Raw genomic sequence first — 27995 nt, 5'->3', positions numbered from 1 at the left:
GGGACAATCACAGATTGTTTCCCACAACTCGATCGGGCTTCTGTTTTTACTGAGGTCACCATTTAAACTCTCATCACAAGTCAACAGTAACTTGTATTTTGTGAACGGTTCACTTCTTAGATGAGTTTTAATTGATATCGACGTCGAAGTTGTGCCAGACCACTCTAGATCCTGATTGTCTTGTTGGCCAAATAATCCCCCACAAGGTTACGCCGCTCCGGTGTTCCGTGTCTGGGGAGTGGAGGCGCGGAGAACCTCGCGGGTGCCACCTGGTGCTTTTGCAGCCTTGTGAGCGCGTAGCTTGGTACAGTGACAGCCGTGAGCTGAATCAAGAAGGAGGCGAGAGGGAGAGAGAGACTGAGTGGGTGTGTGTGTGAGAGAGAGAGGGTGAGAGAGAGAGAGAGAGAGAGAGAGAGAGAGAGAGAGAGAGAGCTTGTCAGTTGCCGTAGCAGCGCAGCTTCATTCCTTCACAGAAGGACTTGGTGCGTGGTGGGAGCGCAGCGGACGGACGGGGCTCGAAGCGCCACTTCACGGCAATCAACTCGCCACACTCCGGCTTCCTTTCTTCTTCTTCGCCCTCTTTTAAAACAATCGGACCGCGCCACCTCAACTTTTGCCCAAACTCCGGGCCCCCTCGCGTCTTCGTCGCCGGCTGTTATGCGGAGGGAAGAGGAGCGTCTCTCCAGTTTTGCGCAGTGAATCCGACCGAGAGGCGCAGCGGGGCGGCCATGGATGTGCGGGCGGGCAACGCGAGCGCGCCGGAGGTGTCGGTCGGCTGCGCGCTCGACCGGGGGAACCTCAGCGTAGATTTCGGGGACAACAACGCGAGCTGCGCCAACGGCACCGTCCTCCCCAAACCGGTGGCCAGAGGCAGAGGTAAGCAGACCTCCGGCACCTCCTCCTCCCAGCATCAAGACTCATGTTCTAACGACTCGAGGGGTTCACCTGGATGTCTCCAATGCTTCAGGTGGCATCCTATGGTCTCCAGCGGGGAATGAAAGGTGCCACAAGTGCAGGTCTAATCATTACGAAAAGGCACCTGAGCTTGCTCCTGCAATTTTTATTATTTATTATTTTTTATTTTTTTTAGATAGTTCTAATTTGCTAAAAACACAGCTGGAGTCAGATCACCTGGGGGAGGCTTCTTTTTTCTTCAAACCTGGCTAATTTAGCTCAAATCGAGCAGCCCAAGCAAAGGAGAGCTGATGATGATTTCTGCTCCGGAGCAGTTACTCTGTCTTTGCAGAAAGAGCTCAATTTACTGCCGCTTTCTGCCCTCAGTCGATGAAGCCACAATTAGGATGAGCTGCAGCAGAGAGAAAGTGGCGACGGTGCGATGCTGGTTGTTTGGAGTGAGCGTGTGTGTGTGTGTGTGAGTGTGTGTGTTGGTGTGCGCGTTGGAGCTGTTTCTGAGTCGAGTTATTACTCTTCATTCTTTTCACCCTTAAGCAGATGAAACCCCTGTCCCTCTTCGGAGGAGACGAGGCCTCAGGCCTCATCAGGACCACCGCAGGGTTAATGACATGTTGGGAAAGAGTTGAGCTCTTTCTAAAATAACCAATTTCTCCTCCACCTTGGCGCTCAAAGTGCTGCAGGATCGAGAAAAAAAATTCAGATCTTCAACCCCACCCCCCACACACCCCAACACTTTCCTCTAAATAATTCACAGCCGGCCCTGTTCCGGTACTGCATTACTTTTATTGACCTCGGAGCGCTGGGTACACACTCGCAGGTATCGGCTCGGGCAGCTGGAGAGCAATCAAACACTGTGTGCACTGCATGCTCACTGTTGGACCAAGAGGGATATCCTACGGATGGATTATTTGCCGCCTCCCATCTCATCCCCCCTCCCTCCCTCCTTCCCTCGCAGGCCTTCCCCTTTAACTTACCTTAATGCGCCGCAAGCCTCGTTTTTTTTTTTTTTCTCCTTCCTCCTCCTCTGCTTGTTTCCCTGTAGGACCAAGGTAAATCAATGCGGCCCTGATTATGCGGCTGTGTGGTTGAGTTGCTCTGCGATGTTCTCTTCAAGCGGTGGGACAGGAAATTAAACCCCCACGCAGGCTTTGTCTTGTCCACTTGTGGAATCACGGCAGTCTGGTTCATTGAAGCGGACCTCTCCCTACTTTGCCTCGCTCTCAGAGTGGCAAAATTAGAGATGTGGTGTTTGGGAACCGTTACAAAGAATTGCATACAAACCAACTTTTGAGCTTTATTTTGTAGGGTCTGGCTTTTCTTTGTTTTTGCTTCTTATTTTACAGCCTGTAGTCGTGAAGGATATGCACAAAGGACTTTTCCTTTGTTTAATATGTTGCAATGTTAAAAAGTTGCTCTTTAAGGTCATTCATGTGTGCAAAAGGGTTGGTGCGGTCTAACAAGATCGGCTTGTTACAGAGCGACATTGTTTTGGTGTCAAACTCCCACCTTATCCATAAACATGTAAACCATTGTAAATAAAGTGAAGAATACCAAACTCAGGGAAAAAAGGAGATTTAAAGAAGAGACGACGACTAGGGTGCCGTTTACACGGAGTCAGATTTTTTTGAAACCACACATTTTCAAAAACGGCACTCAAAAAAAACAAAAAGAAAAACACAGTTACACAAAAGTAGTAGCTATGCCCGGCCTCGTGCGCCACTGAGAATAGAAAGAAAGATCGCTCGTGAAAAGACGGTGTGGATAAACGACAGAGTTTAATTTCTGCTTCGAGTTACTTTAGAACACAAAGCCTGGAAAGGTCCATGTTAAGGTTGACTGGGAGTCGTGCCAGTAAAAGCTTCCTAACTTTTTTTTCATTCAGGTTTCCTGCCCCTGTATCCCAGTCTGCTGACTCAAAAGAAAATTTATGAAAAGTAAGACAGGAGGTTTGCAAATTGCTTTCGTCGTGTTTACTTTCACTTTGCACACAATCCACGATCGATCACTATTGTTTGCGGTAACAAGTCCGCTGCCCGATGTGGTTGTTGTTGTGAGTGGTCCTCTGCACCTCACGGCGGCTCAGGCTGCAGGGCGGGGGGTGGGGTTTAGAGCTGTGACATAAGTGTTTCCAAAAATGATCAGTTTCAGTGTTTACACGAATCCGGGCAGGCGGCGTTTTCAAAAAAAATCCTACCTGAGGTTCGTTTTCTTAGTGCGGTTTCGATCTGTGCGGTTTTTGTTGGCTTTGTGTAAACGCGAGGCCAAACTGCATAAATATTGAATTTGTGCGTTTTCAGAGAAACACGTCTTTGTGTAAACAGCCCCAAAATCAGCCAGGGAACGAGAAACGGCTGATGTGATGATTAGCATGTGCAAACCTTTAAAAAGGTTAATGCCTTTGTCAACATTGCCAGGACCTTTCATCAAAACCCTTTGTCTGCCAAAGAGCTTATTTAGTGTTTGTGTAATTCAAAGGCAAACATGTTTTCGTTTAAGGATAATTTTTTCTTTCAAAGCGAGAGACATAGAGAGAGTGAGAGGGAGAGAGAAAGAGAGAGAGAGGTAGAGAGAGAGAGTGCATTTGTCTTTTGAGAGATTGATACTGATTTTCGAATTTGAAGCTTTAAAAAAAACCAAAACAACCTAGTATGTATATTTTGGGTAATCAACTCAACCAAGCGACACGGTGGCGCAGTGGTTAGCGCTGCCGCCTCACATCAAAAAGGCAGTGGGTTCGATTCCGGGCCTGGGACCTTTCTGGTTGTTTGTCTCTCTGTGGCCCTGTGATGAACTGGCAACTTGTCCAGGGTGTCACCCTGCCTTCGCCCTTTGACAACTGGGAGAGGCTCTAGCAGACCCCCATGACCATGCTTGGGAATAAGTGGGTAATGGGTATGGAAAATGGATGGATGGATGAACTCAACCAATTAGGTTTTCCTGCTTGTCTTGTTTTATTCATTTCTTTTCTGCTATCCTTTAGTATCCAAACTTTAATCTCCGAAACAAAGCCAGCGAATCTGTGAAAACTGCTCTTTTTGCTGCTATTGTCTCAATATCCTATAGAGTTATTATATTTTTTCATTTTTTTCTAAACTCTTATGCGTGGCTCTTTTGAGATTTGTAGGTCTGCTGGTGGGTGGGTGGGTGTGTGGGGGCCTGCCACAGAGAGATGATTGAAGGAGTCGTGGTTGCGCAAATGCGTTAATAACAACAGGAAGTCGCTTATTGGATGTTGGGTCCTTTGAGGGAAGTCCTGGCCCTGACGCACAGCCCAGCGAGATCTCTACCTAAGGTGTTGGATAAAGATATGAACATTTGTAACGGAGGTCACAAACTCGGGGACTCACAGTGACTCATGTTTTTCCGCCAACTTTAGTGCAGTAATCAAAGCCGATCACTTTCTCTGTGACGCCTCTGCTTGCTCACGCAGACGGATAATGATGCCTCTCTGCCCGCGGGAAGCCGGGGCGGAAATTGCGTCCTTGTTTTTTTCGACGGGCCCCGCAAATAAAATCTGCCTGCCTTTGTTTTTTTTGTTGTTGTTTTGAATGACCTCACACCAACTGCGGGCGTAATTAAAATGTCAGTGCAGGAAATCGATGCGCTCCTGTCACCACCAATAGAGGTGGTTCTCAAGCCCCGCCCCTCTCTACCCCAATCGAGGGGCTAATAGTCGTGCGATACGGTGAAAAGGGAGGGTTCAGCCTCCGTCCGGGGGCCCCCTATTGCACCATCCCTGCACCTGCTGTCGGCAGTATTCGCTGATGGAGCGTCTTCTGAAAACTCTTCAGAACAGCGGCTGACAGGCATCACATTATGGCAGTCACGGCAGAGGAGCATCCTCCTCAGACCGCCAACCTGCTCATTGAGAGCAGCATCTTGAGCTGCACCTCGACTCAGGCGTCTGGACATGGTGTTTTATCCCCCACCCCCCCCACCCCAAACCGCTGATTCGGTGTGACACTTTGCTGAGCTCACCCTGTCCAGATGAGGCCATGTGGTGGGTTTCATTAAATGGGCAGCGTCTCATTTTCTTTTGCGCCCAAGTAAATATCAACGAAGAACGAGGAGCTATTCCTGATGGAGGTGATTTTAAGCAATAATCGATATCTATATCTATATATAGTCATATTTATTATTAGAGTTGACTTTTGCGGTTGATTAGCAATTCTTTCCCTTTGGGTATTCGCACAGTGATGTCAACCATCATATGATCCTGGTAATGACGAGAGATATTAAAAGGATCAGGAGCAAGTCAATCGGAACAAACTACCCGCGTCAACGCCATAAGCATCATCATGGTCTTCCACAGGAACGAGCTGCGCAGTCCAAGAGCTCCCGTGCATTTAGTGAGAGATTATGGACTTGATATGCCTTCACCTCGTCAGTTCACCCCATGAAAGCAGCGCAGGCTTAACCGCTCGCGGCTGCTGGGGACACGGGGCACGGAGTGAGATCCCATTAGCTCAATCAAACCTGCAGCCGCATGATATCTGCCATTGTTTTCTACGACGCCAGATATCTGGCTGCCCCGAGTGACCGTAATCAGTGATTGATTTTTAGTCTTTTTTTTATTTGCCACAGAATCTCACAGCAGCGTAGGCGGTAAGCCCGTGGTGTAATTGAAACGCGCTGCGCTCCCCTGTCTTCTGGAAGCACCTGTCGCCTCGCTGCCACGCTGCTATGTTTACAAAGTGATTTACTGCCGGCGCCTCGGTGGAAAGTTTAATTCACTAAGAGACCCCGCACCTGCCCAAGATGCAGCCGTGCTAATAGGTGTACCGTGTGTGGCGAGGCTGTACTGCAGCAAACAATTAACATACCCAGTTGATTTCTCCCTACGGGCAGAGCAGTTTGCGGGGGTTGGAAAGTCTCAGTGGCAATAATGGCAATTAAAAAAGCATAGCGGCAAATGTGTCTGAGGAGAATGTCTCAATCACCTTGACTGACAACTGTTCCAGGGCATCACCACCACTATGCTGATACCCTGGTAATAGAGGTTCAGACCTGGTTCAAGTACTGAATAGGAATACCCGGAGGGTGATGCAGTGGTTCCATTAGCGCACACGCGGATGATTCAATGCTTTTATAGACTCCTAATTTGCATTTCTTCATCATTCTTCAGGATTTGCTTCACATGAAGCTGGGAGCCGGGCTCGGTAACCCCCTCGTGTGGGCCTTGTGAAGAACCCGTGTTAGCGCCTCAGCTGCTCCAAACGCAGTCGTACTTAGGCTGAGGGAGTGAACTTGTTCTAATAGTAATTTTCTTGGAGGCAAAAACCTTGTTGTTCATTCATTGCACGCCTTAGCTGTTGGATCTTTTGCTTTCTTTCACCCCAATTAAAAAAAGACAACAACCGGCTACTCAGACTTCTACACAACGTGCGTCCGCTTCTGCTGAAGAATAAGGGATCCCTAGACACCTCGGTGCAGTCATCGGTATGCACACTCAGTGGACGCCGAGCGGGCTCCATGGGAACGTGATTTACAGTTTGCAGCCGTCCGCCCTGCCGACGGCAGGCATTGGCTCCCACCCCGTGGTGCCTGCTCTGACGGAGATTTAGTGAATCGGTCACCCACGGGAGAGCCACAGCGAGCGGCGGCCCCACTTCGCCGTGCAAAAAAAATCCCCACCTGCTGTGAGCCTTCCATCCGCATCCTCCATCTAATGAACATCTATACTCTGCTTGTCTTCAAGTTGAAATATTCACATCCCTGAAACCTAATTTATGCTAACAAAACCATTTGCGGGTGCAGCCAAGTCCCATTGAAGAAGTGCAACCTGTCCCCAGCTGCCTTAAAAAGAACCTTTGAACAGATGCAGGGATCGATGCAAATTCCCTTACAAGATGATGACGGGGGCAGGGGAGCTAAATGAGCGTAATTGTGCTGACGCCATCAGTGAGCCGGCTCATCTCGGCGGCGGATCCTGCAAAGTGAGCACTTTGCCAAATTGGTGTCAAAAGATTCTTTGCCGCCGCTTTGTTTGACCCTGGCGGCACCGCACTCTGTGGGGTCGATAGGTTAAACGGCTAACTGCACTGGATTCAAGTCATTAGGGTTCATTTAGGGAGGCAATCCTAAAAATGAGATGGCAGGTGAAACTGGATGTCGCAAGTTCTGCCTCCTTCGAGCCAGAATCTGCCTTTTGCGTCTTGTTATTGAATGCGGGAGAGCACTGACGCCTGCTGCGCTCGATTTTAATATTTGATTGAATCGCCAAATCACTAAATCGACTGTCTGGATTGTTGCTGTGCTGCAGGGAGGCGACACCTGATTGGCCGTGACCGTCAGCCGTTAAAAATGGAGGGAATTTAAACCGGAGCTCGATTTCCTTTCATGGCCCCGAACATAAAATCTTTCACTTTCCAAGGTTGCCAGTGACGATTAGTGTGCATTTCATCGCTGACGCGCTATTGTCTCCCAGCCAACGCTGTCATAAGTCAGCCGCGGCAGGCTCTTCATGCAGGAAAGAAAATGTCACTCCTATTAGATGGTGTGCCAGCACAACAGAATAGCACATTAAAAATGCAATTACATTATGAGTAATGCGCCTAATATCACAGCTGTCACACAGTGTGCGTAAATAATGGATGAGTTTTACAATATGTTAAGGAGGACCATTGATATTATTTTTTCATGGCCAGATTTACATTCATGGCCTGAGTCATTTGAATTTCAAAGTCTGTCATTAGCAGCGGCAGACATGATTTTTGATCAGTAGAGAACGGAGGCACGAGCTGTGCCGTTTCTGCACGGCGGTCCCCGTCCTTGGAAAACGATCTTGTTGAATGAAATTAAGGGAATACCTGCGGTACATTCCATTATTTAATAACGCTGTTTTTGCAACACAGAGAGGGAGAAACTGGCGCTCCCCATTGGTAGGCTTCTTGTAAATTTCTTTGAATCCCATTCGCGTGAACAAAACTGCCATTTTATCCTGGCTACAGGCGAAAGTTACCTAATCAACCTCTTGCCCGCAAATCCCCAGTCCACTTTCCTCCCAAATTGACTTATTATCTCCTCTCTACTCGCACTAATTCTCCTTTAAAGATGAGACAAAGTGAAGTGATCAGAGTTTAATGGTGCTGGCAGTGACGGCACAACATAATCACTGCCTGCTTGTGTCATGGCAGCCAGTTGAATGTCAGCAAGTACAGGGGTTCAACAAAGGGAAGGGACTCCCACCACCTGGGCCCCTGCTCTCCTGTTTGCTGCCGTTGAGGTTGAATGAGTCTGTGGTAAGGTACCTCCTTTTCTTCATCCTCTTCTTCTTTTAATGCTTAGCTGAGATGCATTTATTGATACAGGCGCCTCGGAACAATGCGCCTGTGCTTGAGGGAGTCCCAGAGAAGGAGGGGGGGGGGGACTTGTTCTACCGTGGTTGGGCTCAGGGGAGGCGACGTGGTGGCGGCTCGGATGCCAAACGGATATGTAATTCCATTTTCTACTTATGCGCCAAGCCGGCGCTGCAGGACGCTTAATACGTTTCGCCGGGGATGGGCGCATCTCAAGCCAGCACGTTCTCTCGTCGCACTAGGAATGGCGTTGTCATGCATTGCGGGCGACGGAATGCACGCTGACTCGATTAGGCCGTGTGCAGTGATGGTGTTCAGCTGGCGGAGCGGCCTCAGAAGCCATCAGATGGCTTCTTATCAAAGGAATAATTCATATTTTGTGAAGGGCAGAGGTGTGCACACGCACCTTGGTGTGCCACCGCCACTTTCCAGCTCCGTTTTCTTTTTATCATTGTTCTAAACGTGTAGATAGACCCTTAAAGCCGACATTGATCTTTGTGCAATTGTGAATTATCATCCGTATTCTTTATTTTTTTTTACTCTAAGTGATGCAGAACATTGTTTGGCAATAAAGGCAATTTATTCAAGGGATGCTTTGCCCTGAAATGGAAATTTCAACCATTTTTTAGTCACTGTTATGTCAGTGGAGGCTGTGCCCGAAGTCCCCTAATGCGGATCACTCTTCTGAGGCTTTATGGTGGGAAAGAATTGCGCACCAAATCCCAATGCAGCGGTAGCCAATGGTAATCTTTTACTCACATATATAGAAACAACCCGGAGAACGAATCTTGCAGCGAAGTCTAATTGTGCGGAAAAAAAATTTACTTTGTGGTCAAGTTTGTCTTTTTGAATCAGACTTTTCTCAGATAGTCTTTGCACTCATCCTGGTTGTGCTAACCGTCACCAGGAGTGAGTACATGGCGAGTAAGTTTACAGGCTACGCGCCGTAGCCAATGAGAACGTTGTAGTGTTCTTCATATCCTCTACCACTGCGTTCCCATAAAATACCAACCGTGACATGGATCCCTTCAGGCCACCGTGCGATCTTTTTCAGCTCCACCCCAAAGACACTCAATTGGTGGCTGCCATATGGGGAGCTTTGGCGGATACAAAGGCAGGGAGGCAGGAAGTCGAAGGCAAAATTTACCATGTAAAACAAGCGATTCTGAGTTCCGCGACGCCACAGCGCACAAATCAGGAAGCGTGACGAGAAGCTGGGTACAGAGTCCCGCACCTATAAATATTAATAAACCTGACAGATTCTTTTGTAATATGGATGCTTGATACGATGTGCACCGGGTGTTCTGGTGCGGTCTGCGGAGGAGGAGGTGTGTGTGTGTGTGTGTGTGTGTGTGTGTGTGCGTGCGTGCGTGCGTGCGTGTCACGTCGCTGTCTCTAATCAGTCTGCGCAGCAGAAAACCTGCCCCCGACCTTGTCCGCTCACATGCTCTTAACCTTCACACTGACTCGTCGTGACAGGACGAAGCAGATGATGAGAGCTTCCCAAAAAACCCTGCAGCCGGGTTGCCCTGATGCTCATTTCCCTCAGAATCTTTTCTTTTTTCATTCATTCATTCATTCATTCAGTTATTTAATTTCCCGCTCCCTGCCCATGAAGGTTTGTGACTCCTCCTCCAGGAGGAAGAGACAGGGTTACCCGAGCCTGGTCTCACTAACGGGGTGCATCAGGAAAGTTGTCATACAAATAATAAGCAAAAAAAAAAAAAAGATTATCAGACTTTATGCAGGGGAAATATTGACACTAGCACAATTTAAAATGTAAAAATGTTCTGTTTGGTTTTGCCTCGAGCTTTGTTTGAGCAACCTGTTGAATTTGTCCTCTGTGTGCAAGAAGGAGGAGAATCGTGCTCTTGGCTTTCGTCTGCCTGCCGAAAGGAGGCTGTCAGGAAGCCACTTCATTAAATGCACCAGCCCTTTTACTTTAATCTGTCCTTTTATATCAGGTTTTATAGCGTTCAGGGGTTTTAATCAGCTCTCCCAAGCCATGAATTGATGAATGAATCTGGTGCCCCTCGTCAGGCACCTATGGGGAACTCACTGCCCTTTCTCTCTCTCTTTACCTTTCTCCCCACAGAGATGGACTCTTTCCGCATTCTGCTCTACGTCCTCATCTTCTTGCTGAGCGTGTTCGGCAACCTGCTCATCATCATCGTGCTGGCCATGAACAAGCGCATGCGCACCGTCACCAACTCCTTCCTGCTGTCGCTGGCGGTCAGCGACCTGATGATGGCCATATTCTGCATGCCTTTCACCCTCATCCCCAACATCCTGGAGGACTTCATCTTCGGCGCCGCCATGTGCAAGACGGTCTCCTACTTCATGGGTAAGGAAGGAGGAGGGCTGTGGGGGGCTGTCGTGCCCGATTTAGCCGGTGATACATTTTTTTTCTTCGCGTGTGGGGACTCTCAAAAGGAGAGGAAGCCGCGCTGCTAATCAATAGAAAAGGTTTGTTCACGCTGGTTTGTTGCACCATGTGTCATAGCGCAAGGGTTTCTTGACAACCGCCTTCGACGTGCCTGATTGATGGGACCAAAGAGGGGTGTTTCATAAATCCAAGAGCTTTATTTCGCAAGCCCGTCTGGCCGAGAGCCCGCAGGAAGAAACAGTGCCCTCAAAAAAAAGTCAAGTATGCTTCTGCACCTGGTCTCTTCAGCACTCTGCTTCCCGTATAAATGTAACGGTAGGTCCCTGACTGCCCGGAGAAGACAAAGACGTCGTTCAGGAATGCAAAAAAAAGGAATAACGCGGCGCGCCTCAGAGGACATCGACCAGTGAGGCTTGAACTCTGCGCAGCGGCGCTAGTCGAGTGGAAGACGTCGTTGGATACTCCGAATGTCCCATGAGACCGCCAAATACCATCTGTCGCATCTCTGCGTGTTTGATGCTGCTGAGGTGGTGCGAGCCAACTTGGAGGAGGGCCGGAGTTGGCCGTGTGAAGGCGTTTTTATTTTTTAAACCAATGAGGAGGGAAAGTTTTCTAGCAGAGGTGCAACGAACCCACAAGACCTGAAGAAGCGATCGCAGAGCAGCTTGTCTGTGTCTGTGTGTGTGTGTGTGTGGTAGCCGAGCAGAGCGCACACGCTGAAGGACGCAAGATGGGAAAATTTGCAAAATATGACATTAACCACCCCCTCCTATTGCCCTGGGTAAAATTAATTCAGGGTTTTGTCGAATTTAAGCACAAAATCACAGTACACTGGAATTTCACAACGGTCTTTTTCATTAAAAGGATTATTCAATATTACAGCCATCAGGGAAATTGCAATATTTCATTTAGCAAAAAAAGATTGCTCTGCGTCTGACGAGCGAGGCTAGTCCCCCCCGGCTCCTGTCAGAAGGTAACCATCACGCTGAGAGTACTTTGGAAACAGTCACAAGTCTCCAGGAGTGTGACTTGCCGATGAGTCGGCGGCCATCAGGGCCCAGAATCAGAGGTGCCACGTGAGAGCCTCAGAGTCACAGGCGAACACCAAGGGGGTAGACATCTCGGGCCGCGGTGCTTCTGAACAGTCAAAGAGAGAACAGCGAGGTCCGCCGTCCCACTACTGTTTGGGATGCGGCGCAGTGAGTGCAGCCCCTTGCAGGATCTCTTTTTCAATTACGGCGCTCCCCGAGCTGAGGTAAGAAGGAGGGTACGAGGGATAACTGCCCTGGACAACACAGTGTCTTGTGTTGACGCTCGTCCAAGTCGAGGCAGGGTTGTGCTCTGGGTCAAAAAAAAGAAAGAAAAAGAGAATGAATTCTGCACCATAAATAATGATGAGGATTTCACTTCCCATCCTGTCCGTCCACATGACTTAAGCATCATCCTGAAGCGCTCCAAATAGCACATGTCTGCATCAAGCATCTAATATTTTGAGGGCCTCAGTGCGAGGAGTGCACAGCATGCAGAAGACTGTTCACACGTTCGAAATGGTCCAAAGAGTCAGAGGGCAGCGCTGGACGGTTCACACCACTGGACCAACGGGCAGAATCTACGTAACATACTTCTCAACTTTCAAAAGGTCAGAAGAGGGTAATAATAATAATAGTCTGTTTACTTGGTCTGTAACGACAGGGGACCGATAGCATGCTAGTCGACTGTAGCATAAGCTAGTCTGCTAGCTTTTTAGAGCTTTAACTACAGCGCATTCATTTTAGAAATTAGCACTTTTGTTTGTTTGTTTGGCTATTTGTGATCAACTGACATGATATTTTTCATTTGGACTAATATTTAATTACTATTAATTAGTGTTAACTAATACTTCGTACAAATATTTTCTACTAGATTTTTTGATCGGTTGTAATTGATATCTCGTCATTGCCTGATTTGTGACAGCATGATTGAGATGAAGAAGATCGAGGGAAGTGCGCGAGTCGAAACCCGTCATGCTAGTTATAGCATAATAAATGTTTCAACTAATAGCCTCCCATTTTCTAACTCTCACTGAAAGGTCAGCGCCGTCAGACTTAAAATAATCATCGCTGAAATATCTTTAGCTATTGTTTGAATCCCCTCTGCAGTTAAAATGCAACGCAAAAGAACAATGACATACCGAAATGCCATGTGTTCTCACTGCCTGCACCCCCCCGCCCCCACGCTCAGTGGCGCTTCCTGTGGTGGCGCCGAGCGGAAAGTCTTTTACCCGACACACTCTGCTTAGTCTGGTTTGATACTCCTGGCCCTGTTTTTTGTGTCCATTTTTGTGTGTCGGGGTCGATTGTCATCTTTACCTCCATTCGGCAGCCTTGCCGCGGAACGCCCACAAATATAGAAAACAATCTCAGCGATGCAGCGGGGCACAGCCGGGAAGTGACAGGTGCGCTTCCGTGTGAGGCTATCGCCGCGCGACAGCTGAGCAACGTGGACAGTCCCAGTTTCCTCCCACTGCTCACACAATGCCACCACCGCCCCATTGGCTCTGGCTTTACCGCCATCGCTGCGCTAGCTTGAGTGGAAACTGGCAAAGGAGATAATTAAAGCCAGTAGTAGTCAAATCCCTCTTGTTTACAGCTTTATCTTCTCCAACAACAATCAATAGGATGGGATCATCACTGTCGGGAAGCATTGATTGTTTTTTTTTTCTGTGGCCAACCTGCCCAGCAAGCTCATCTACCCCTCGCTTAATTCCTACTGTGTCATACCGCTTGGCCATCGGAGAAGAGACAATCTGCCATCCATTCAACCGTTTGTCCATCTGCCCGCAGCTCCATAATCATCATCTTCATCATCATCATGCCGAGCCTGGGCGGCACTTCGCTTTCAGCCTTTGAGATCGATGCGCTAATATTCCAGGCATGTCGCTTCCGGGCCTGCACAGCGTGTGTCCGGACTCTCCTCTCACATTCACGCGTCCGTGTTTTTTTGTCTTGTTTTTGTTTTTGTTTTTTCTCAGATCTCCTGTCGGCTTCCTTAAAACAAAGACCTTCAAGGTGGCCTTTGCATAATACATGAAAATTTGCGTACACTTGCAGAATGAAATGTGGTCAGAAGACGCGGCATGTCGGTGATTGGTGCCGTCAGTCTTCGGGGCAACACCGGAACAACAGCGCCCCGGTGAATTTGGGCGAGGAAGATATGTCTGCCCTAACAGGGTGGCGTGCTGGGAAGAGTCTCGCCTCCAAACTACACAGATTCGCCCTGAAGCCGGTTTTTCAGGACACCTGCTGCGAGCGTTGGCCCGAGTCCAGTCTTTAATGAACAAGATGGACGTATTTGAACTTCTCTCTTTTATTCCTTTGGCTCTCTGTCTTTTCTCTTTTTTTTTTTTTTACATCCATCCAAATAAAAGAAGTACTGAGAGCAGGGAGAATACTTTAGTTTGTGCGCGGAGAGGTAATTAGCTCGGCGGCACTCGGTCCCGACTCGTCCCCGCTGTTCAGACGCTCGTAGGAGAGTGAAGCTTTGATCCATACAGGAGACAGAAAACAAACTTGAGTGGAATTTACTCAGCAGCAATGACCTTACGGCATGTAACCACACCGGCGGTTGAGCCTGCTAGGATTCGTGTTCAGACAAAAGCTGAACAGACTCGCGGTACGGTCAGACCCAAGGTGAGTGTCACGTTGCTTCTTTTCACACTATTTTTCCAACTTCAGACATATATTTCAGACAGGCGCCAAGCACATATTGTGAGAAAGTGTCCATAAGATGTAAATATTTTGTTTTTCCTTTCTTACGCTATGTATATACTTATTTTTTTTCGTTATTTCTTTTTAATTCATATCATTTTTTGTTTTCTTAGCACTATATGTTACTCTAATTATGCAAATACACCCAATGTTGGATAAAAAAAAAAAACACCATTCTATTCTGTTCTGTTCTATTCTATAGAGTGTTAATGAATTAACAAGCTATCAAATAATCATACTGAGGTTTATATTTATATATACCCCAAACTACGTTATTTGACATCACTTGCGCCTCCTAATATGTCCTTAGGAGGCTCGATCGATGTGCAGTCGCTGCGGTACATTTTCAAGTTTCGGAACACGAGACTGACGACCAGTGTTGGGCATTTTGTTTGTGCTGTAATGGGAAGTGACGGTGAAATGGACCTGGACCTGCAGGTCCGGCCTTGATGGATTCAGGCCCCTCGATGCTCCGGGACGAGAATCCGATCCCTCGGACGCAAACTGCATCAATCTTTTGTCTTGTCGTCTTTGTGTGTGTGTGTGTGTGTGTGTGTGTGTGTGTGTGTGTGTGTGTGTGTGTGTGTGTGTGTGTGCGCGTACGTGTGTGGGCCCACAGCCGTGTCATCAATCCAAATTGCCTGCCTGCATCGACGCCATACATCACCCACCTGGCAGTGCACTTCCTTCCCGTATGCGGACGTGCGCGGCCGCTGGGGCCATCGCTCTTGATGAGTGTCGCCCTCAGAGGGGCATCGCTCGTGAAAACTATTTCACGCAGGCTCACTGGCTCACGCCGCTACATGTGCGCCGCAAAGCAGACCATAAATATGCGTTCCGCTCCGTACAGTGAAGTCAATCCGCCTGCCTGACAACTCCTGATTGGCGCTGGAGATGTTTGTTGGTGCTCCTATGTCACGCCTCAGTGCTGCAGATGATGCCAGTCACACCATTAGACTTCATAGCGGAACTCTCATACTCTCACTTGTTACCCTGTATTTCAGCAGGTGTTAATCAGCGCAAAGTTCGCCAACACTCTGCTCGCTGTCGTGACTGCCGTACGTGCCAAAGCGAGCTCACGTTCACGCCAAACTATTGCTGCCGTCGCACCTCTAAATTCTCCCACCGTAGTTTCCCTCTGAATATTTATTCGTCTGTCGGCGCGCCTTGACGGCTTCCTCCGCGACGCTCGTAATCTCTTAATCCTGCTGCGCCGTGTTGTCGTTTTCCGCAGGTTCCCGTCAATAAATTCCCCCTCTTACATTTGCTTCACCTGCTGCTTCACCTGCTCCCTTTGATAATTCTTTTTCAACGCTTTCAAAGCAGGACAAGAGAAACAGATTGACTTGTTTCTTTTTTCTCCTGCCCCTGCCCCCCTGCTCTCTTTGTTTTTATTCTCCTCGTATTCCAAAAACCACTGGCGGACGCCACCGCCTCCAAGCGTCAACAAACAACGCTCCCTCTGTGTGTCATTTGTTCTTCCCGTGTAGCCGGAGCCTCTCACACTTGAAGGAGAAGTGCGGGGGTGTCAGAGACTTTATTGTGCGAGACTTTCGCACCGATAGGATCTTCGTGTTTTGACTGTGCCGCCCACATCCTTCTGCTCAGCTGTAGCTCAAGGTGACTGTTGCGACTGAATGCTCTTTTTTTTTCTTTTTTTCTTAAATTTTATGTCGCGCAGTTAAGTGGGATGGCAGTGACCGCTGGCCTGAAGTCAAGAGTGATGAACCAAACACTCGTAAATACTGAAAATAATATTTAATCAATACAGAGACTTAATGGACTCTCCTGAAATGAATGCATGAATAATGAAAAATTATTGCGATGCACAATATAATTTACTGGTTTTGTTGGGATTAAGAGCCAACTGTATAGCAGCAATGCACACTTTACATATTATGTAACAAGGGAATATGAATGCAACTGCATTCTTCTTCTTCTTCTTCTTCTTCTTCTTCTTCTTCTTCTTCTTCTTCTTCTTATTATTATTATTCGGGACTGAGCCACAGCGAAGGCCTGCTCTCATCATTATAATTATTATTATTATTATTATGTTACTTTATTGTTGATTCTCATGGTGAAGTTGTTTCTCTGCATTTGACCCCATACCCTACATAGTAAAACTTATGCAGGAGGAGTCAGGCCTTTAGTGGCCTTGCACAAGGGCCCATTGTGGTGGTGTTCAAGGTGGAGACAAGCAGTGGCCACTTCCCCCACTCCAACCTCCTGTTGGTCTTGAGATCCGAACCAGCGACCTGCCACGTTGGTGCTGAAAGGCAAAAAAAGTAATATTGAGTAATATATTTGATTTTTTTGATTTTGCATTTTAGGGGAGTAATAAAATCTCTAATGCAAATTCGGAGGCCGAGGCTGCAGAAAGGAGCACACTGAGCCGCGTTAAGCGTTCTCGCCAGCTTCCTGTTGCTCGTGGGTCGCGACGACATTTCGCCGTGTCTTTCAGCCGGTGTTCTCACTCCCTCTTTCATCTGACACCCGTCCCTGAATCGCAGAAAATCTAACCTAGCAGGAACCCCCGATTGCCCTGTGAGTTCACGCCGAAGTTCACGCGCCCTCGCGGGGGTTGCAACAGGCAAACGTCCCTCTTCATCTGCGCACGGCGGTGCGGTTTGATGTGCCGTCCTGTCCGACAATCAAAAGAAATTACCGCTTTCCGTGCAAAGAGCTTAGAATGCTTTTAATAATGCACGCCGCATACTCTGCGACGACTCGTGGAGCGCAGGGGGAAAAAAAGACAGACAAAAAGGCGTGCAGACATAATTCTGTCGATTGTTCCCCCTTTGTTCTGCAGCCTCTCTTCAAGTCACAGCTTTTGTTCCGACATCGGAAAGATAACAGTGCAATATGTTGCCCCCGCATTATGCAAACTTAATTTCACAATTTATTTATTTATTTTTTGCAGTAGTTGCTATCTTCAAGCTGTTCAGAAAGTGTATGTGCATACAGTGCTGCAAATCAGCCCCTGGAAATTACCCACCACACCACCACTATACCGGGCTTTGTTCCTACCTCCTCTTCTGAATGTGCGGTAACGACGGATGGTTTTTTTTAGCAGCCCAAAGAAAATACAGAGAGTGTTTGCCAAGGTAAATATGTTTTTTCCTTTGAGATCAATAGAGCTGTCTGCTCGGATAACGACTTGTGTGAGGCTGCTTTGTTGCAATGAAAAATAAAGACACACAGATGGGTACAATTGGTGGATTTATCATTGGTTAGGAAAAGAGAGATGGCAGCGCGAGGCTGATTCCCGAGCGAGAATCAGTTGATGGAGTCAATTCAATTCAAGTCACCCTCGGGGAAACTCGTCGTTATGTTGTTTCCAACCTGCAGCCTTGTTGGGAAACGACATCACGACATCACGGCCTCTCACACTTGTACAGCAGTGGTCTGCTCGACTACAAATGACAATAACACAATGTTGAACTTGCCCTGCCTTGGAGTTTAATCCGAAGACTGTAGCCTTCAGACAGTCAGTCGCCTGACACTGTACCTGCACCGTGACCACCGCGTGCATCTGGACTTCCCCTCCATGAATGACAATGGACTAGTGGTGTTTGTAGAGGACTGTGTTTGCCTTCTCATGACAGAGGACAAAGGAAACAGGGTATTAATGTGTGACAGCCAGAGTCTGGACTCAAGGGCCCCCTCATCGCTGTTGGTGTTGCGCAGGTGGGGGTTTATTGTTGCCATTTGTCTCACTTGGACTCACCTCTATAGAAGATTATGCATATTCATAAATGCAAATCCGGTGGGAGACTCTGATCTTGTCTGGAGGAATGCAACCTGTACAACAGAGAGAGAGAGAGAGAGAGAGAGAGAGAGAGAGAGAGAGAGAGGGAGAGAGAGAGAGAGAGTCCATGGTCACAGCACAATTAAACCCCAGTGGGCATTAATACTGTAAATAATATGAAAATCATACAGCACCTTGATATGAATCTCTATGAGACTTGAAAAAAAAAATCTTTTCTGTGCAGATGGGAAAGAAGTTGCGATTTATTTGGTCCTGCCAGTTTCTCACCACCGACCAGCTGCTTGCAGCATTGTGCTGAAGTGCTTCGCTAGCTACTTTTGAAAAGCTGGTAAAGAGTAAAATCAACATGTGTCCAGGGTAGCTTAAAATGGTGGGTAGTGTAACAGAAACAGAATTGTCACAAATTTTACAATGAACCCTGAAAGATTTTACTGTACTGAAACATGTTTTCAGTACAGCCTCGCCACTGAACATTTTCTTCCCTACAGGGATCTCAGTCAGCATCTCCACCTTCAGCCTGGTGGCCATCGCCATCGAGCGCTACAGCGCCATCTGCAACCCGCTCAAGTCGCGCTCGTGGCAGACCCGGTCCCATGCCTACCGCGTCATCGCTGCCACCTGGGTGCTGTCGCTGCTCATCATGGTGCCCTACCCTGTGTTCAGTGTCCTGCTGTCCTTCCCCAAGGCCAAGAAGACGGTCGGCCACATGTGTCGCCTGAACTGGCCCAGTCCGCACGCTGAGCAGACCTGGTAAGCAAAGATTGTGCAACGGTTTCATTATGTAGCACGCAGCAAAAAAGGGCTGCGGCGTAAACTCAAACTTGGGACTCTTTCGGCAATCGTTTTGGTTTAATTAATCTTGACTCTGCCGGATTTGACTCACTGCTGTCCTGTTCTTGCCAACTCGCCCCTGCATGCCCATAGCAACAGTCCTTCATTTGTAGCATGGTTCAGAGGGAGAGAAAGGCTTGCTGGGATAGGTGGAGTGGAAACACAGGTGTGTCAATAGACGACTGTGAAGGCAGAACTCCCCTGAGGATCGTGATTACTTTCCCCCTTCATTCCTATTGGCCGTTTGCTCTTTGGTAGTCGTCGATGTATCCCAGATTTTGGAGAAGCACTGGGGACCTACGGCGGGCCTTTGAACATGTCTTACACCCCCCTCCAGCATTTTATCTCAGAGCACCATTGCAGATTTGCCTCTGATCTGACGCTCTTGTTCGGGATCTTGGTAAACCCGCACAGGACTTGAAAATCAGGGCTTAAGTCTTGCAGGCTGAACTGGGCGTGAACTTTGTTGGCTTCAGCACTAGATATCTCAAAGTTTGTCACAAGAACCCCAAGGGGTCCTTGGGAAGGGCCTAAGAGGTTGTCAATTATTTCCATTCCTTTCGTAAGACATGCCATGTGTGTATTTTTAGTTATAGTTCTCTCCGTAGTCTATTCTCTGGAATGTTGAGCCTGGAGCAAAATCTTACAGAATGGGAGACCTCGCTCTTGTTCCATCCCCAGTGTGGGACCTTTGGTTTGAAATAGTTTGAGAACCACGGCGAGCCACAACGAGCCACAGAGCTGGGCGAACAGTAGATGTGTGTCGCTCACATCATCAGTAGCAGCAGCATCAGCATTTGCTCAAGATGTTCTGCCATCCTTGGAATTTACTGTTGGAACGTAATTTTAGATGTTTTTAATTAATCTGCATTGATTTTGGAGTAAAGTGGATTTCCTCCAAGACGAGTCTTTGAAAGCATTGATTTCCTGCAGACGAGCTGGTCATGCCAAATACTCTCCGATCCATCTTTTTTTGCTTTCTTAATAAAAGTGCAGCACATTCATTGAACTCATTTAGCGGGCACCTGCGTGTTTTAGCAGGACGCATAAAATTTTGACACCGCTCTTGAGTAAAGATAAGGATTGATTACACGTCAAGCTTGACGGATAAAACCGTTTTGCCGTCTGTTTGAATTTACTTAATGGGTTTCCTCTGGGGCGACATGGTGGCGCAGTGATCAGCGCTGCCGCCTCACAGCAAGAAGGTCGTGGGTTCGATTCCAGGGCCTGGACCTGGGACCATTCTGTGTGGAGTTTGCATGTTCTGCCTGTGTCTGCGTGGGTTCTCTCCGGGTTCTCCGGTTTCCTCCCACAGTCCAGAAACATGCATGTGAGGTCAATTGAACATTCTAAATTGTCCGTAGGTGTGCATGTGAGTGTGAATGGTTGTCTGTGTCTATGTGGCCCTGCGATGAACTGGCGACTTGTCCAGGGTGCCACCCTGCCTTCGCCCTAAGACAGCTGGGAGGGGCTCCAGCAGACCCCCGTGACCCTGAATAGGAATAAGCGGGTATAGAAGATGGATGGAAGGATGGGTTTCCTCTGATTTGTGCCTGGGTGGGTGCGGAAGCTGGCGGCAGCTCACACATTCGCTAGCGTGTAGAAGACAACAAAATGCTTGAGATGAACCCCACCGTAGAAAAATAAGCATGCAGAATTGGCGCACTTAAAATGAAGCGGGAGCCGAAACAAGGCGGAAAAAAAAAAACCTTTGCGCGTCTCCCCGCCTGACAGCCTTTTTGTGGCAGATCGCCGGGAAGGAGTCTCTTTTCTCTGGCTGTCGATCAAACCGTAAAGCTTCGCCTGGGAAAGACGAGGCAGCGGGGAGCCTGGCTAATTAGCCCACTGGCAGAGGCGGAGACAAAGATGGTGGAAAGTTAGAGGAGGTTTGATGAATAAAGTCTGGGCTCAAATGTCAAAAAAGTCCGGCTGTGTCACTGACTATGACCCTCCCCCACTCCTCGCCTCGTCTTTTTTCGAAATGTAATTGTGGCTTCCCTGTTGGCCCATCATGACCGCCTGTTCAATTAAAGGTACAGCTGGAGAAGGAACTCAAAATAAAGGAGGGGCGAGGCGCAGAGGAAGAAGGCAACTAATGAAGCTCACACTGCGACCATAACACACTTATTAAACCCCGGCGTGGCGAGTCACAGACGAGATCTAATGATTCTCCTTCTTCTTGGAACCAGGCGTTCATTATCGCGGGGAGTTCGGCACCCCACCTCCTCTGCAGTCGGTTGAACCGGTGACATTTGTGTGCCTTTGGGGAAAACGTGCTGGTCTTTGACTCTCTTCGACCCCATCGTTTGAACAATCAAATGTTTGCTGTGACGTATGTGTTGTGACAGAGCAGGTCAATCGGCATGAAATGGGGTTTAACCCACCGTGTTTGAATGCAAATTGTCTCAGTTTGATCCCGAGAAAGTTGCTATATGAATGCCAGCTGCTGCTGCTGCTGCTGCTGCTGCTGCACACTTGACAGCCAATGTCTTGTTTTGTTTTTTGTATTGCTTGTTATTTGGCCGGTATTTTACACCTCTTCACGTTATTAAAAGAGGCCAAATGTAACTCACAGCGGCTGCTGCTGATATTTCTGTTTGTATGAAGCGAAAGCTTCCTGAGCGATGGTCAAAGGAGGGAGCTACATCTGAATATTTATCACGTTTTCTCATCTGTTCCACATCAGCTGTGTCCATCTGGGTCCTGGGTCTTTGATTCGATCGGAGCTCGAATATGCACCAGCACCTTTTATTTATTTATTTATTTATTTATTTATTTATTCATTTTTATCTCTCTCTGCTGTGTGGATTGTTTTGCCCGCACTGTCCTACGTTTTGCTTCCATAGCAGCTTTTGTTCTTCCGCCGAAGCCGAAGCTTTATTCTCTCTGGCGTTGAGCGTTCAGAGCCTTCGTCCAGAAATGGATCGGGGAAAAAACGGATTGTGAATGAAACTGCTCTCGCTCTTCATGTGCTGCCTGCAAATGTTAAACATTTAGCATCAAAGTGACACAGTTGGAAAACTGATAGCATTTTTTTCTAATTCTGCCTTTTTCCTTGTGCATCAAGGGTCTAACACGGTGTTCAACCTTTTGCTATGGATATATAGAGATTGGTATTTGAAAACTGATATATGCCCAATGCAAAACTAAGTTTTCTAGCCCTGACATCAATTTGATATGTCCCCTATACGACGTGTCATAAATCCAGGTTCTGCAGAGAAGATAAAGATATCAAGTCCTCCAAAAAAAAAGCAAAATGACAGCAAACATCCTGCCATACGGCTCCAGGCAACAACAAAAAGAAGAAAAATTCTTTAGCCATTTGCACATTACAGCACCTCATGTTCACGTCTCAAAAGTTTTGTTTAGCAGACGTTGACGGATGAGCAGAGTGCTGTGGATCGCAGCCACCGCACTGAGTGGAAAACACTGGAAACTAATATCAGCGAGGACCTTCTTCCCGTTGCTAAAAACAACAACAACAAAAAGAGAGACCCTGCGGTGCAGGCAGCTTTCTGGAAAAGCTGAATTTCAAGTTGCACCACAACCAGGGTTGTGCCGTTCAGTGAAACTTGCATGGGTGACTGCTGTTCAACTCTAAAATAAAGATTCTGCAGCCCCTGCTTCCCCCGAGGCTCCGAGCTGCTCCAGAAAAAATTTGCATACAAGACGACGATTAGTTGACACTGTTTTGGCATACTGGATAGCACGCTTAAAGCAGGCCAGCCAAGCGCAGTGCATGTCATTGCATATCCGACTGGTCTGCTTTTCCACATAACCTGCCAGGTTAGCATTTAGCTTAGCTTTTGTAAGCAGTGTTTTTCAACCTTTTCGGAGCCATGGCACATTTTTTACTTTGACAAAGATACCATGGCACATCACCAATCAAAAATATTATAAAATACATGTTTCAGCCTTATATTAATAATAATAATAATAATAATAATAATAATAATAATAATAATAATAATAATAATAATAATAATAATGATAATAGATTGGATTTATATCAATTTTTTTTTGGCACTCAAAGCACTTTACATTGAACCCATTATTCATTTACACCACAACCACACTGGTGATGGTAAACTACTTGTGTAGCCACAGCTGCCCAGACTGACGGAAGACACTACCACCCAACATCCACTCACATTCGTATGAGGCAATGTGGGTTAAGTGTCTTGCCCAAGGATACAACAACAGTCTGGGATAAAGCGGGATTTGAACCACCAACCTTTCGGTCAATGGACAACCCGTTCTACCTCCTGAGCAACAGTAATAATACAGTAATAATGACATTATAGTCTCTTAATTGATTCATACTCACTCAATGTGAAACCTGGGCCTTGGGACTTGAGGGAGGAAAATAGGCTTACGTTCCTGTTAAAGCACAGTCACTCCACAATGAAATGAATTTTCTTAGGAGTGAAATTGGTACACCAGTGGTTGAAAATCAAAGCCTTGGGGTTATAGATACACTTGTTGTGCACAGCCAAACACACGCAATTCCTCGGCAGCATGTTTGGCCATGTCTAGCAACCCGGGTGACACCGGTCCAAACGGCACGCTATCTCCTCCTACATCGTCAAGACCTGAAGATCCAAGGAGTGTAAAAAGAGATTGGAATGATTTTTAAACTTCCCAACTCTGCCTCTCTGGAAATGTCTCTGGAATTAGTGGACGTTATTGCAGCTCATGTCCCGGAGCAAATAAAGCGGCAAAAACAACTCGGCCCTGCAAATATTTTCAAGCTCCGAATGGTGTTATAAATATCCTAAAGTTCTGAGTAGTTTTACCTCCAGAGTCTGATATGTTTGGCCCTCAGAGGCTTCCTACTCTTCCTCCTCCTCTTCCTCCTCCCCCTCCTCTCTGCTGCCTCTAACTCTTCTTGTTTTTTCATTTCTCCTCTCCAGGTATGTGCTGCTGCTGTTCATCCTGTTCTTCATCCCGGGGGTGATGATGATCGTGGCCTATGGGCTGATCTCCCGGGAGCTCTACCGAGGCATGCAGTTCGAGCTGGGCCAGAACGCCGAGAACACCGGTGAGAAACCTTAGAGAAAATGAAAAACATGAATAAAAAATTACAAACTGTGAAAAAAAAGAAAAAAGGCTGCAGGACACAACATTGGGAATGGTTGTCCAATCAAACCCCTCTGTGGATTTTTTTTCTTGGTGTTTTGATGCTTCGCTGTTAACGAACAACTCCACCATCCTTGGGCGATAGCAGTGTTTTATTTTTACTCTTGGTGCTCGTGACTTCGAAGTGATGCTCCCTGTTGAATTTTATTTTTCAAACGGGCGTGAAAAATGTCTCGCAGGTGTTGCAGGGTAGGTGTAATACATGTGCACAAAGTGTATTTTTTTGGTACCAATTTCAGGCGCCAACTGTACCCTGCGCATCAAGACGTGCAAGGATTGACAGCCTAAGTACCCAACGCACTTTTTTTTTAATTTTTTTTTTTAGCATTTTTTGACGTCACGTCAGCCTCCGGCTCTTATTAGCTAAACAGCTTACGTCCCTGCGAGCGAAGAATTCCGCTCCCCTTTCTGAGGCATAACGAGCGCCATGGATTAATTCAGCGGCTGGTAGCAGCAAGCCCTGGAAACTTTATGAAATTTTCTCTTCGTCGGCATAAGTGAAGTGCCAAATTTTATCCATTACGTGCTGAATAATTCATGTAAAAAAAATGAAAATGAAATAATTATGCATATGAATAGGGCCTTGGTGCGCGTCTATCAGACCTTGTGGGGATTTAGAATAGAAAAATAGAACAGAATAGAATTAACTTTATTGATCACCCAAGTGGGAAATACGTGGGTTTACAGCAGCAATGGATACATAAGACGATATCAACAGTATCAGTGTTGTGTGTGTCCATAGCAGTGTGCCAACAACCACAATGAATAACGCAATAAATAGAATGAAGATATAAACCTAATACAAAGGTTTACATAATATAAAACAAAGTTCGGACACTTTATGAATTTAACGTCTTTTCTTTCATTCTCATGACTACTGGCATTGCAGTTTCTCACTTATGACATCAAAACTATGTTTGAACACACATGTTGGAAACAATAAAAATGTAAAATAAGTCAAACACGTTTTATATTTAAATTCTTCAAAATAGCCACCTTCCATAAAAAGCATATTCAGAGTTATTGAACGTGTTTTTCTTTGCTGCATAATTACAAATATCTTGCTCATATATTTGATGTCTTCAGTATCTATCTGCAGTGTTGAAAGTTGTAAAGATAAGACTGGTAGTGTATATGCAATTTAAAGTGCTAGGGCTTTGTGTGTGTGTGTGTGTGTGTGTGTGTGTGTGTGTGAGTTCTGTTCATTTAAATGTTTATACAAAAAACAAACAAAGAACAACCTTGGTATCAGCATCTCCTGTCAGTGTAAAGGGCAGAAAATAAATGAGACACTGAATCTCGTGACTTCATCTCATGCAGATCCATTCTTCATTTTCCCTGCCCTTTCATTGGACGTCTTTCTCTCTCTCTCTCTCTCTCTCGCTCTCCCCTCTCTCTCTCGCTCTCTCTCTCCAGCCCAGAAGAACGGCGTGGGTCGAGGCGCCTCCTCCTCCGCCGCCACCGCCGCCGCCGCCCCCCCCAACAACAACGACGAAGACGACGGCTGCTACATCCAGGTGTCCAAGAAGACCTCCTCGTCAGTGGAGCTGCCCACCCTGTCGGCCTCGGCCGCCGCCCAGCAGGCGCGCACGGAGCGCGCCCGCAGCAACACGTCGGAGGCCAAGCTGCAGGCCAAGCGGCGGGTCATCCGCATGCTGATGGTGATCGTGGCGCTCTTCTTTATCTGCTGGATGCCGCTCTACTCGGCCAACACCTGGCGCGCCTTCGACCTGCGCTCGGCCTCGCGCTCGCTCACGGGCGCGCCCATCTCCTTCATCCACCTGCTGTCCTACACCTCGGCGTGCGTCAACCCCATCATCTACTGCTTCATGAACACGCGCTTCCGCAAGGCGCTGCTCGCCACCTTCGCCTGCTGCCGCCGCCACTGGCTGTGCCGCCGCTGCTGCTGCTGCTGCAGCGGGCCGCGGCGGGAGCCCGGCGACGATGGCGCCACCGCCACCTCCATGGCCACGTCCATGTCCAAGTTCAGCTACACCACCGTCAACACCAGCGGCGCCTGCTGAGCCTCCGCCCGCCTTTGAGAAAACAACGTCCCGCGTCCTGCAGTAATGGACTTCTTTCACTTTTTTTTTTCTTCTTCTTCTTCTTTTTGCTGGCATTCCGAAGAAAGCACCAAGTGCCTGCGCTCCTGGTGTGGCTTCGTCCATTTCCGTCGTCAGCTTGAGACACACACACACACACACACGCACACACGCACACACCAAGGGATAATCATGTTGACTGGTGTGCTCGTACATTTCCATGCTCTCACTGCACCAAAGCCTCCTTTTCATGACGATTATTTCTGCTTGAAAGAGACATTGTGCTATACAGAGAACATTTTCACTTATAGTATCAGTGTGTGAAGGTTAGATCGTTTTTCTTCTTTCTGTTGTTTCGTCATGGTTTGTTTTGCGGTAACAGTTCCAGTAGCACCAGATGCGACTCATTCCCCCCCAAAAATAGTGTTTTCGGATTGAGAAAATTTCCATTCTGCCGAGACACCAACTTGAGACGCTGACCAAATGGAACTCGCGGAGAAGTTTTGAGACAATTTCAGAATTTTTTCCCCCCCCATAAATAAGAAAGGGTCATTTATCACACAATCTGTTTGGAAACAGCCCCGTTATGTAACAAACCCATTTGGTGCTTTAGGACCTAAACCCCTTTATCGTCAATTCCTCTAATCTCCTAAAATGTTCAAACACCTCAAAAACGTCCATTTGTTTTAGTGGGTGAGGTCGTCTCCTGTCGGCGTATAGAAACCCGCAAGATTAGGAACCTTTGCGCAACATCGTCGAGTCCCTGACACTAAAAATCCAACCTGCCTGAAACAAACCTCTGCCAGGGCTCGCGGTCGACCTTGAATACTGACGAGCTTCGCAAGTGCGATGAGTCCGTCTGTTAGCGGTCGAAGATGCATGCGGGTGCCACGTAAAAACCTCAGAGTCAGTGCCTCACTCCACACTCCCCCACTTTTTTACCCCAGCTCGATTACGTCCCCGCCGTCTTAATGTACCTCTCTGCCTTCTGCCTCCGAGCTGCCAATTACCGCCGGCCCCAGCGCCCCGGGGCCGCGGCTAACGAGGCGGCAACGCGTCTCTCACTGGGCTTTTTTTTTTTATATGATTAAAACCGGAGATAAATGGCCCCGACTGTCTTAATCCCTTCAATAAATTAATTACAGTAATAATAACAACAAGCTCGGCTACGTCTGCGACTCTTTAATCTGGGTGATCAGTGGGAATAATGAGTTCCGGTGCAAAGGAAATGACGTAGAACAAGCGGAACAGCTGGATTAGCAAAAGAAAACTCGGGCATAACGACTGAGTTAAATAGCGCCGGTGCAAAGTGACAATTGCGTGTAGGAGAGACGATCGATTAGCCCAGCCTGCGCTAATCGACTGCAACGCACAAACTACAAAGGTTTTCGCCCTGGAGTTTAGCAAATGAGTAAAAAAAAAAGTTTCAGGGAAAAAAAAGGCGAAACAGATATCAACCAGATTCCTTTTCTTTTTCTAGAATCTAAGAGCGGGCTCAGTAGCAGTAGGTGCCGCTTTTGGGATTGCATTGGCGTGAAGAACGTCTTTGGTCAGTCAGAAGCAGTGAGAGAGTGGGCGATCGACTAGGAAGTTGAACAACGCTAGGTTTGTCAGAAACTGTTCACTCACTGTTCTTATTGCACCTATTTCCTCACCAGAAGGGCCTCGGGAGCCAGACTGCGGCCTTCTGATTGGTTCAACACGTGACCATTATTGTTTCCAGCGTCTGCACCTTTTGTTCACGTGACAAGCAAAAGAAAAAAACATCACGTGTCAAAACAGCGTTCGGTCAATATTTGCCAAATGCATACATCTCTCGAAACACATTTGGCTTTAGTTGAAAAACCATTTCAAGTCTTTTTTGTGTGT

General features: G+C 47.4%; 1 protein-coding gene across 1 annotated transcript; it reads left to right on the top strand.

Moving 5' to 3' along the window:
• The first annotated feature begins 407 nt into the window (after positions 1-407).
• On the top strand, positions 408-26659 carry cckbra (cholecystokinin B receptor a). The gene is made up of 5 exons (XM_076015638.1): positions 408-876; positions 10309-10557; positions 18603-18864; positions 23859-23986; positions 25501-26659. Exons 1-5 carry the CDS (start codon positions 729-731, stop codon positions 26106-26108), a joined length of 1395 nt encoding a protein of 464 aa, XP_075871753.1. The 5' UTR covers positions 408-728; the 3' UTR covers positions 26109-26659.
• Positions 26660-27995: the final 1336 nt, after the last annotated feature.

This window comes from Nelusetta ayraudi, unplaced genomic scaffold (genome assembly GCF_046127955.1).
Source record: "Nelusetta ayraudi isolate G7.1 ecotype Tasmania unplaced genomic scaffold, CSIRO-AGI_Nayr_v1 ptg000006l, whole genome shotgun sequence".
Taxonomy (NCBI): domain Eukaryota; kingdom Metazoa; phylum Chordata; class Actinopteri; order Tetraodontiformes; family Monacanthidae; genus Nelusetta; species Nelusetta ayraudi.
This window is presented reverse-complemented; position numbering and strand designations above follow the sequence as displayed.

Coding starts and splice junctions, on each gene's coding strand:
- cckbra (XM_076015638.1), top strand. CDS start 729: ATGGATGTGCGGGCGGGCAACGCGAGCGCGCCGGAGGTGTCGGTCGGC. Junction 877..10,308: donor ACCGGTGGCCAGAGGCAGAG/GTAAGCAGACCT, acceptor TTCTCCCCACAG/AGATGGACTCTTTCCGCATT. Junction 18,865..23,858: donor CCGCACGCTGAGCAGACCTG/GTAAGCAAAGAT, acceptor TCTCCTCTCCAG/GTATGTGCTGCTGCTGTTCA.